The sequence below is a fragment of the Muscardinus avellanarius genome (genome assembly GCF_963383645.1).
Source record: "Muscardinus avellanarius genome assembly, chromosome: 3".
NCBI classification, from domain to species: domain Eukaryota; kingdom Metazoa; phylum Chordata; class Mammalia; order Rodentia; family Gliridae; genus Muscardinus; species Muscardinus avellanarius.
Window position 1 is genome coordinate 8502961 of NC_137788.1, and position 12023 is coordinate 8514983.

The following is a 12023-nucleotide window of genomic DNA, read 5'->3' on the forward strand; positions in this document are numbered from 1 at the left end:
CCGGCCGCCATCACGCCCTGGCCGTCGCCCCCCGCGCGCTCGCTGCTGCGCCGCTCGGGCCTTGGGCGCGGCGGGACGCCCCTGTTTTTGGGGGGAGGTTCGCTCCGGCGCGCTCGGGCCTCCCGACCCCGGCTGGCAGGGCCGTTCGCGGCGTCGCTGGCCGCCGGGCATCGTGGGGACATTGCCGTCCCCGGCTTCCGGGGGCGGCCATGCAGAGGGCAGGGCTGCCAACGAGCTTTGAGACGGCTCCTGTGCCCCAGCTGGTGGTCACTCACACCTCTCTTCCCTTTCAGAGAACAAAAGATGTCTGAATACATTCGGGTAACAGAAGATGAGAATGATGAGCCCATTGAGATCCCGTCCGAAGACGACGGGACCGTGCTGCTGTCCACGGTTACCGCCCAGTTCCCCGGGGCCTGCGGGCTGCGCTACAGGAATCCGGTGTCGCAGTGTATGCGAGGGGTCCGGCTGGTAGAAGGAATTCTGCACGCCCCAGATGCCGGCTGGGGAAACCTCGTATACGTGGTCAACTATCCCAAAGGTTTGTTGCGATTCGGCTTTATGTAATTGGGCTGACGTCTCCTTGGTTGGGTTTGTGTCTCATCCTGAGTCATGGATCGTATGCTCTTTCCCTGGCGGAGTGTTTCCTCTTAATCCGTGCATTTCCTCAAACTACTGTAAGCTGAGTTTGGAAGACCACAAATAAGTGTAACTTGGTGAAGTTGGGAATTACAGAACCTATTTAAAGAGAAAACGGATGGACTTAAAAATGCCTGGATAAGCATTGCCAGGTTAATGACAAATGTAGAGAATTACAAAGAATGCTTTGTAGTTCATAAGTAGAACTTTTCTGTTTTTTTTCCTGGGGCTGGGATTGAAACTCAGGGGCATTTGATCTCCGGGCTACACCCCCTGCCCTACTTTATTATTATTATTATTATTATTATTATTATTATTATTATTATTATTTATTTTGAAACAGGGTCTCACCGAGTTGCCAAGGGCCTCACTAAGTAGCTGAGGCTGTCCACAAACCCTGATCCCCCGTCTCAGCCTCCCAAACCCTGGAATTACAAGCCTGTGGCACCATGCTGGGCTCATAAGTAGAACTCTCACAAGTGGGTCCTTCTAAAGCGCCCCGGTATTTTGGTTTGCGCATCGACTTTCCAGTTTTATGTGGTTCGTTAATGTAATCTGACTTAAATGAACATAATTGCGGTAGCCCGGGTCTTGAATTAGTATAGTCCTGATTATCATCTTGAGGTTCTGGTCTTCTTATTGCTGCCTCTGGTCACTGGCATTTTATTTATATATTTTGCAGCACTGGGGGTGGAGCCCAGGGACATACCACCTCCATGCTGCACCCTCAGCCCTATTTTTTTATTCTTTATTTTGAAACACGATCTCACTGAGTTGTAAAGGGCCTCATTAAGTGGCTGAGGTTGTCTAAGGACCACGATCCTCCTGTCTCAGCCTCCCAAATGCTGGGCAAGCATGCACCACCATGCCCGGCTGGTCACTGATATTTTAAATCTAAAAAAAAAGGAGATAGGAAGGAAGATTGGAATGTGTACCAAAGAAGTAGGCACCTTTACATTTAGTGCTATGGGAATACGTTAGCTGCTAGCTTTTATTTTACTTTTTTTTTTTTCTTTTTCCCCCCTGTGGTACTGGGGATAAAATCCAAGCTATACCCTCCAGGCCTATTTTATATTTTATTTGAAAACAGGGTCTCACTGAGTTGCTGAGTCTCACTGAGCTTCTCTGAGGCTGGCTTCGAACCTGTGATCCTTCTGTTTCAGCCTCAAGTACTGGGATTACAAGCATGCACAGCCATGCGCCCCCCCCCACGCCCCCCCCCCCAGCACTGGGAATTGAACCCAGAGGTATTGCAACTGTGCACCGCCCTGCCTGGCATATTATACTTTTTTATTATTTTGCTGTAACTTATTACAACAAAGTTAGTGCGCTAAATTTATTGTGCAAGACATTATGTCTAGAAAACATTTAACATTATAAACCTAAATTTTTCCCTTGTGCTTTTTTTTTTTTTTTTTTTCCTTGCGGTACTGGGGATGGAACCAGGGGCATTTTACCTCTGAGCTGCACTCCCAGTCCTGTTTTTTATTCATTATTTTGAAACAGGGTGTCACTGAATTGCAAAGGGCCTCACTAGGTAGCTGAGGCTGGCCACAAACCACAATCCTCCTATCTCAAATACTGGGAATACAAACATGCCCACCACACCTTGTTTCCTTGTGCTATTTATTGAAACATTTGCTGTGGATTAATATTTATCCCAGCCAAGTGTGGTGCATACACAGTACTTGGGAGGGAGGCTAAGACAGGAGGATTGCAGGTTCCTGGCCAACCTCAGCAACTTGTGAGTCCCTCTGCAACTTAGCGAGACCCTACTTCAAAAAGAATAAAATAGGGCTGGGGGTGTAGTTCAGAGGTAGAATGACCCTGACTTCAATCCTTACTACCCCTCCATATGTATATATAAATATCTGCTTATCCCAGTCTGAATGTTAAGCTTTGTGTGGTACTGCATGCCTGTAATCTCAGCTACTTGGAAGGCTGAGGCAGTAGGCTCCACCCCCCTCGGGTCTGGGGATGGAACCCAGGGGTGTTTGACCTCTGAGCTACAACCCCTGTCCTTTTTATTGTTTATTTTGAAACAGGGTCTCACTAAGTAGCTGAGGCTGTCTGGTAACCGTGATCCTTCAGGAGGATAATAAATTTGAGGCCAGTGAGGGCAACTTAGTGAGACCCTGTCTCAAAAACAAACGGTGAGCTGGGTGTGGTGGTGCACACTTGTAATCCCAACGTTTGGGAGGCTGAGATAACGAGGATTTTGGTTCGCAGGCAGCCTCAGCTACTTAATGAGGCCTTTTGCAACTCAGACCCTGTTTTCAAATATAAAGAATAAAAAATAGGGCTGGGGGTATAGCAAGGATGGGAATATAGTTCAGTAGTGGAGCACTTACCTAGCATTCATAAGACCCTGGGTTCAATGCCCGGTACTGCAGAAAAAAAGAGAGAGAAAATAATTGTTTCTCTTCCTTTCCCTTCTAAATATACTAAGGTTAAATCGGGGCTTTAATAATAATCTCAGCCAGGTGAAGTGGTGCACGCTTGTAATTCCAGTACTTGGGAGGCTGAGACAGGAGGGTCACTTCACTGTTCAAGGACAGCCTCAGGTACTTAGGCCTGTGCAGCTTAGTGAGACCTTGTTTCAAAAATACGGAATAAAAAACAGGGTTGGGTTGTAGCTCAGAGGTAGAACCTCTGGGTTCCATCCTCAGTACTACAAGAAAAAAATAATCTCAGGTTTTTTGTTAGAATTAAAGGCATATTCATTGTTGCAAGTTTGGAAAAGACAAATATTAAAATTGCTCTCAAATTTATGCATGGAAATAAAGTTACTCTGGTTTTGGCCATAAGGCATCCCAATAACTAAGGAATTCTATTAGTAGCCATAAGACCAAATGAAATAGTCATTTTTGTTTTGATAGACATTTTGAGAGGGAAAGCACAGCTGACTAGGCTTGGTGTTACACAAGCGTCTCGAGGAGGGAGCTTGCCTTCATTCTCTTCATGAGCGCTAGCATCACTCCTTGCCAAGTTTTCAGTGTCTTGCTATTCTTAGAATTGTGTTTTTGCTTCTCATTTCTAGATGTGGGAGTTAGTAAGTTTTAAAATAAGTGCCTAGTGAGGATTTCTAAAAGATTTCTGCTCATTTTGTTTAGATAACAAAAGGAAAATGGATGAAACAGATGCTTCATCAGCAGTGAAGGTGAAAAGAGCCGTCCAGAAAACATCTGACTTGATAGTGCTGGGTCTCCCTTGGAAAACAACGGAGCAGGATCTAAAGGACTACTTTAGCACCTTCGGAGAGGTTCTCATGGTGCAGGTAAATTTTGATCTCGTTTAGCCAGTGGGTGGCACTGGCATTCTTGTTGCTTGAGTGGCACTGTCCTTGGTTTTGGGTGGGTGGTCTGGGTGTGTGTTGGTTACTGAGGATTGAACCCAGAGGTGTTCTGCTTCCAAGCTATACCCCCAGCCAATTTTATTTCTTATTTGGAAACAAGGTCTTGTTGCTGAAAGTGTCACTAATCTTTGAACCTGCAATCCTCCTTGACCTCCCAATTATTGGGATTACAGGCATGCACCGCGGTACTTAACTTTTTTTTTTGGTGTGTGTGTGTGTGTGACGGCGGGAGGTACTGGGGATCGAGCCACACAAGCATGTTCTACCTCCAGGTTACACCCCCGGCCTTTTTAAATTTTGTTTTGAAACAGGGTCTTGCTAGGTTGCTGAGGTTATTCCTGTCTCGGCCTTTCAGTACTAGGACTACAGGTATGCTCCACCTTGCCCAGTGCACTGTCTTGTGAGTGTGAGTTACTGGGGATGGAACCCAGGGGCCTTCTACCTTTGGGGTACACTTGGGAGACCTGTTTTCTAAATTTTATTTGGAAACAGGGTGTCACTATGTTGGTGAGAGCCTCACTAAGTAGCTGAGGCTGGCTTCGAACTTGCGAGACCCTGTTTTCAAATATAAGATAGGTCCCCAGTACCAAAAAATTGTATAAATGGATTTTATCTGGCTGCGGTGCTGCAAGCCTTTGTGCAATCCCAGTATTTGGGAAGCTGAGATCGGATTGTAGGTTCGGATCCAACCTCAGCAATTCAGAAGGCCTTGATGTTGTGTTTGTGTGTGTGGTGCTGAGGATTGAACCCAGGGGCATTCTACCTTTGAGCTACATCCCCAGCCCTATTTTATTTTTTATTTTAAAATAGGGTCTCGCTAAATTTTTTGAGCCTAGCCATGAACCTGCAATCCTGTCTTAGCCTCCCAAGTACTTGGATTACAGGCATGCACCATCAGACCTGGCTAGCAAGACCGTATTAAAATAAAAAGGGCTGGGGGGTAGTTTAAAGGTAGAAGGCCCCTGGGTTCAATCTCCAGTGCCACCACCATAAAAAAAAAAAATAAATAAATAAATGAGTTTTATGCTAGATCTGGTGGTGAATGCCTGAATCAAAGTTCTTGGGAGAAACTGGGTGTGGTGGCACATGCTTGTAATCCCAGCATTTGGGAGGCCAAGATGGGAGGATCCGGGTTCGTGGCCAGCCTCAGCTACTTAGCAAGGTGAGGCCCTTTGCAACTCAGTGAGACCCTGTTTCAAAATAAAGAATAAAAAATAGGCTGGGGTGTAGCTTGGAGATAGAATGCTCTTGGGTTTCATCCCCAGTACTGCAAAAAAAAAATAAAAGTTTTGGGAGACTGAGGCACAGGTTTGAGGCTCACCTGAGCAATTTACAGAGGCCTTGTTTAAAAATAAAAATTTTTAAAGGGCTGGGAATGCCAGGCATGGTGGCACACACTTTTAATCCCAGTGCTTGGGAGGCCAAGACAGAAGGATCACAGTTTTGAGAACAGCCTCAGTAATTTAGTGAGACCCTCTTTCAAAATAAAAGAATAAAATTGGTTTGCGAGTGCAGCTCAAGAGTTCAGTGTCCCTGAGCTCCATCCCCACCACCACGATAGGAGGGGCCTGGGGATGTAGCTCAGTGGTAGAGCACCCCAGGTTCAACCCCCAGTATCCATCCATACATCTCTCTCTCTCTCTCTCTCTCTCTCTCTCTCTCTCTCTCTCTCTCCCCCTCCCCCCCCCTCTCACACACACACACACACACGAATATTACCGTTAACATCATCTGGATTCTCTCTTGTTGCAAAACCCAAGATTGACTTGATTTGAGTTTTCACTTTTGTGTTTTCACTTTTGTGTTTTGTAATACTGGGGAGTGAACCTGGGGCATTCTGCCTCTGAAGTAAGCCCTATTTTTTGTTTTATTTTGAAACAAAATCGCAGTAAGTTGCTGAAGACCTTGCTAAGTTGCTGAGGCTGGCTTCAAACCGGGTTCCTCTCGTCTCTGCCTCATGTGCTGGGATTACAGGCGAATGCCACCATGTTCAGCTTTGATTTAAATTTTAATTAACCACTTCATCCAATTGAAGCTGTTCAGATTTTATATCAGGGAACTTCGCTTTGGGGTGTGTGTATGGTGTTACAATAAATTTTAATCATCTTTTCTAGGTCAAGAAAGATATTAAAACTGGTCATTCGAAAGGTTTTGGCTTTGTTCGCTTTACGGAATATGAAACCCAGGTGAAAGTCATGTCACAGAGACATATGATAGACGGGCGGTGGTGTGACTGCAAACTTCCTAATTCTAAGGTACTTGGGGTTTTTTCTTCTGTGTTTTGGGAAAATTTTGCTGACAAACATCCTTATAAGACACTAAAATAAACTGTTACATACATGTGGACTAGGGAATACAGCTTGATAATGTGATAGAGTGCGTGCGTAGTATGCAGGGCCCTGGGTTTGGCCTCTAGCCCCACAGAAAGGGGGAAGGGGTTGTAAGTGGCAGGTGTGTTGAGATCTTTTGTATTATTGACGTCTTAGTGCTTTAATGCATGCTGAAATATTTAGCTCATTACTCTTCCAAACAAGAACCTTGGATTGTTTTTATTTTTTGTGGTTCTAGGGAAGGAGCCCAGGGTATTGCACATTCTAAGCAAGTACTAGCCACCGAGCTATGTCCTCAGCCTACACCTGGTTCATTTTTTTTTTCTTCCTTTCCTATTTTTATATCTGTCAAGTTCACAGTTTCTTGTGTAGTTGTTTGCTGAAACTTAAAGACAATCACAATACATTAATCTTGTTAAAAGGCCTAACTTAGCTGGATGTGGTGGCGCACACCTGCTCCTGGTACTTGGGAGGCTGAGACTTGAAAATTGCAGGTTCGAAACCAGCCTCAGCAACTTCGTTAAGACCCTGTGTCCAAAAACTGAAAAATAAGGCTTGGGATATAGTTAAGAGGTAGAAGGCCTCTGGGATCCGTTCCCAGCATGCTCGAGCGCGCACACATGCGCGCTGAATTTTGCCGGGCATAGTGATGCCTGTAATTTCAATACTTAAGAAGCTAAAGCAGAAAGATTGCAGGTTTAAAGACAGCCTCACCTATTTAGACACTGTTTGTAAATAAAAATTTAAAAAAAAGGAGGTGGTGTAGCCCACAGGTAGAATGCCCCTGGTTTGATCCCTAGCAAAAAAAAAAGGGGGGGGGCTAACTTGTTTCAAGCAAACAAATAAGACCCCCCACCCCCCGTACTGGGGATGGAACCCAGGGGCATTCTACCTCTGAGCTACACCAGCTCTATTTTTTATTTATTTATTTTTTTTGGTGGTACTGGGGTTCCTGGAAGCCTTTCTATATCCGGGCTACACTCCCAGACCTATTTTTTTATTTTTGGAAACAGGGTCTCTTAAGCCAGCGCGGCTGGCTTTGAGCTTGCTCCATCCTCCTGTCTCCGCCTCCCAAGCGCGGGGATTACAAGCGTGCGCCACCACGCCCGGCTATTTTTTATTCTTTATTTTGAAACAGGGTGTCACTGAATTGCAAAGGGCCTCACTAAGTAGCTGAGGCAGTCTGTGAACCCGATCCTCCTGTCTCAGCCTCCCAAAAGCTGAGATTACAAGCGTGCGCCACCACGCCTGCTGAATTGTTTTATTGGAACATCATCTTTGTTAGGTGTGTTCGTAATTTAAAGTTTATTCTTCCTTAAATGATCATAAGATAGGTACTAATGCAAGAAATTAAGAGTATTTCCACCTTTTTGTTTTTTGTTTATGGTACTGGGAAATTGAACCCAGGGCCTGTTTCATGCTAGCCAAGCGTTCTTACCACTGAGCTACGTCCCTAGCCAAGGGTATGTCCACCTTTTTGCATTACCTATTATGCAAGGCAGAAAGATTTCTTTGTATTTCTGCCATAATGCTCTGCATTGCTGGTAAAGGTTTTTTTGTTTCTGTTTCTGCGTTGCTGAAGTGTGCGCCACCATGGCTGGCTCCGATAAGTGTTTCTGATATTTTTCTCTTGTTTTGATTTGACCAGCAAAGCCCAGATGAGCCTCTGAGAAGCAGAAAGGTGTTTGTTGGGCGCTGCACAGAGGACATGACTGACGATGTGCTGCGGCAGTTCTTCTGTCAGTACGGGGAGGTGGTGGACGTCTTCATTCCCAAGCCGTTCAGGGCTTTCGCCTTTGTTACGTTTGCAGATGATCAGGTATTTTTCTCCTTAATAATTTGTCCCAACTAATGACCATCCTTGGCTAAAGCTTTCCAACCTTGGAAGGTCTGGGGTACCATGGATGGAGGTATGCGTGAGATGCCCTTTGGATCATTTTCAGCGTGTGGCCTTTTGGGTGCCGTGCATCTTAGGAAGGGAACCAAATGTCACTGTTACATTGCTAAAGCTGAAAGGCTGTTTGGAAGCCTCGGTGAAATGAGCAGTCAGTGCTTAGGCTTATTTTAGATAAATCATGCGTAAGGCCATGTCTTGCTGTTTGTAGTGTGAGTCAGTGGTTTAATCTCGTCTCCATCCCTTATTTCTTACAGGTTGCCCAGTCTCTCTGTGGAGAGGACCTGATCATTAAAGGAATCAGCGTGCACATATCCAATGCCGAACCTAAGCACAATAGCAATAGACAGTTAGAAAGAAGTGGAAGATTTGGTGGTAATCCAGGTGGCTTTGGGAATCAGGGTGGGTTTGGTAACAGTAGAGGGGGTGGAGCTGGCTTGGGAAACAACCAGGGTAGTAACATGGGTGGCGGGATGAACTTTGGTGCTTTCAGCATTAATCCGGCCATGATGGCAGCGGCCCAGGCAGCACTGCAGAGCAGTTGGGGCATGATGGGCATGTTAGCCAGTCAGCAGAACCAGTCGGGCCCTTCGGGTAATAACCAAAGCCAGGGCAACATGCAGAGAGAGCCAAACCAGGCTTTTGGTTCTGGAAATAACTCCTATAGTGGTTCTAACTCTGGTGCTGCAATTGGTTGGGGGTCAGCCTCAAACGCAGGGTCAGGCAGTGGTTTTAATGGAGGCTTTGGCTCAAGCATGGATTCTAAGTCTTCTGGCTGGGGGATGTAGGTGGGGGGTGTGGTTGGTTGGTAGAGAATGGTGGGAATTCAAATTTTTCTAAACTCATGGTAAGTATATTGTAAAATACATATGTACGAAGAATTTTCAAAATTGGTTTGTTCAGTGTGGAGTATATTCAGCAGTATTTTTGACATTTTTCTTTAGAAAAAGAGGAAGAGCTAAAGGAATTTTATAAGTTTTGTTACATATAAAGGGTTGGAATAATTGAGTGGCTGAAAGTGAACTGCTGTTTGCCTGATTGGTAAACCAACACACTACAATTGATAGCAAAGGTTTCTCCTGTAATATTTATCCCTGGACTTCAGTGAATTCTTTGCATGTTCAAAGTGGAAACCATTGATTAGAACTACATCTTTTTTCTTTTTTTAATTTGAATCCCACCACATAGATTTTTCCCCCCTTAGGGAAATCTCTTTGGGGAGAGTATGGTGTCAGTGTTTGGTTCTTTTGGTTTTGTTTTTAACACTTGTCTCCTCTCATACGAAAATACAATATGAAGCCTTCATTTAATCTCTGCAGTTCATCTCATTTCAAACGTTTATGGAAGAAGCACTTCATTGAAAGTAGTGCTGTAAATAATTCTGCCATAGGAATACTTCTGTCTACATGCTTCTCATCCAAGATCGTCATCACGCCGCACAGGCTGCGTCTTTGACGGTGGGTGTCCCATTTTTATCCGCTACTCTTTATTTCATGGAGTCTATCAACGCTATGAACGCAAGGCTGTGATATGGAACCAGAAGGCTGTTTGAACTTTTGAAACCTTGTGTGGGATTGATGGTGGTGCCGAGGCATGAAAGGCTAGTATGAGCGAGAAAAGGAGGGAGCGCGTGCAGAGACTTGGTGGTGCATAATGGATACTTTTAACTTGGCGAGATGTGTCTCTCAATCCTGTGGCTTTGGTGAGAGTGTGCAGAGCGCAATGGTAGCAAATAATGTACGAATGTTTTTGCATTCAAAGGACCCACCTCTGTTGGAAGACTTAAGTGAGTTTTGTTCTTAGATAACCCACATTAGTTGAATGTGTTAAGTGAAATGATCTTGTACTTCCCGCCCCTTCGTCAACTGCTGTGAATGCTGTATGGTGTGTGTTCTCCTCTGTTACGATATGTAAGTGTGGAAACGTGAACTGAAGCTGTGGGGTGCGAACATGGACTGAGCTTGTGGTGTGCTTTGCAGGAGTACTTGGAAGCAGAGTTCACCAGTGAGCTCAGGTGTCTCCAAGAAGGTGCGAGTTCTCATGTCTGTTAGCTCATAAGAATGCTGTTTGCTGCAGTTCTGTGTCCTGTGCCTGGATGCTTTTATAAGAGTTGTCAATGTTGGAAATTCTTAAATAAAACTGATTTAAATAATATGTGTCTTTGTTTTGCAGCCCTGAATGCAAAGAATTCATAGCAGTTAATTCCCCTTTTTTGACCCTTTTGAGATGGAACTTTCATAAAGTTTCTTGGCAGTAGTTTATTTTGCTTCAAATAAACTTATTTGAAAAGTTGTCTCAAGTCAAATGGATTCATCACCTGTCATGCATTGACACCTGATACCCAGACTTAATTGCTATTTGTTCTTGCATTGTCTAAAGTGAAAAGTTTTTCTTTTTCTTTTTTTTTAATCTAGTTTTTAATAAGTCTGGGTGCCCGCACCTAAAATGGTAAGCAGTACCCTCCAGCTTTTTCTTAGTGCCTCTGTGCATCTGGGCGATGTTCTATTTACACGGCCTGTACAGATCTCCATTAGGAAATAATGCTTTCGAAAAATACTCGGGAGAGTGGGCAAAAGAATGTTTATTTTCAAATGCTTTGTAGCAAAGCATGTCGATTGAAAAGAAGGGACTATCATCACCTTTGTGTTTGGGATTTGAAAAGTGGAATTAATTGCAATAGGGATAAAGTAGAAGAAACCACAAATTACCTTGTGCCTGAACTCCATTAAGAAGCCTGATAGCTTTAAGAACTAGTGGGGTGGGTTGTCTGTCTGGAAGTGTTAAGCGAGGTGGGCTTTGCCCTCCAAAGGGGGAGCGTGGTAATGTTGAATAAACTCGTTACAGAACTCAGACTAGACTCTCACGATGCGTTGTTAAGAATGTAAAAGCAATAATACATTGATTCTCTATTGTACTTTTCATGTAACTACTAATCCTGTGAGAATTGAGCTCGTTTTCTAGTTGGAAGAATGTGACGTTTTTTGTGTTGATAGTTATCTAAAGCCCTTACCTACTTAGATTATGATAAATAGGCTGTCATTTTGCAGTTTGTGTGCTTTAAACCTTTATAAGTGAAGTCATCCTTTAGACTTGAGATTGCCACGTCGTTGTTCAGTTTCCTTTGTAAAAGGATCTTGAGTTGTCTTATTTTTTTTCTGCACCTAAGTCTGCATGATTTCCAAATCCTGTACCATCTGAATTTTGCATTTTAGCACTTGCACTGTTACTCAGCAGCAGTAACATGGTAGCACTTAGAATGGTTTTCGGGGACCTCCAAAGACTAAACTGACAAGCCTTCAAGGAGCCCAGGGGTAAGTTAACCTGTCGACGGCATGGTTTGAATCCCTTGTTTACACTTGTTAAAGCTAGTTACTGGTCATAGAAGGCTTTCAACGTTGAGTAGCCGTTTAACGTGTTTATGATACTACATCGCCACGGGTAGTTATTCTACCCTTTAAAAAATTAAAGTTTAGAAGTATTAAACTATTTGGCAAAGATTTGTTTTTAAGTCTATTTAGTCATCTAAATGCCTTCAATTCTAAATTTTTTTGAACCACAGTTGAATAAAAAGTTTTGTTGTCACCACAGTTTAGTGTCTGGAGTCTTACTGGAAAAGTACTATTTTTCATTTGTGACAAAGATGTTGGAAAGTTATCTTTAGAAAGTAAGTCTCAAGAAGTTGCACTTTATATGCACAAGAGAAATGAAGCCCAAACTCACAGTGAATTTTTACCTGTAATGGTAGCTATTTAGCTGACTGAAAATTTTTATTACATGTTTATTATTAGAACTTTTTTAAGTGGGA

The 12023-nt window shown here is 43.8% G+C and overlaps 1 protein-coding gene across 5 annotated transcripts; it reads left to right on the forward strand.

The window, feature by feature from the left end:
* Nucleotides 1-303: 303 nt before the first annotated feature.
* On the forward strand, nucleotides 304-9673 carry TARDBP (TAR DNA binding protein; the record flags this gene model as incomplete). 5 transcript variants are annotated; one of them, XM_080690879.1, is made up of 6 exons in its annotated part: nucleotides 304-541; nucleotides 3753-3916; nucleotides 6109-6249; nucleotides 7973-8143; nucleotides 8476-8602; nucleotides 9609-9673. In XM_080690879.1, the coding sequence occupies 6 exons, from the start codon at nucleotides 304-306 to the stop codon at nucleotides 9671-9673; spliced, it is 906 nt and encodes a 301-aa protein (XP_080547005.1). The 5 variants fall into 5 exon arrangements, with proteins under 5 accessions (XP_080547005.1, XP_080547004.1, XP_080547006.1 ...); XM_080690878.1 differs by lacking the exon at nucleotides 9609-9673 and adding an exon at nucleotides 9538-9593 and having other exon boundaries at nucleotides 8476-8620; XM_080690880.1 differs by lacking the exon at nucleotides 9609-9673 and adding an exon at nucleotides 9538-9593.
* Nucleotides 9674-12023: the final 2350 nt, after the last annotated feature.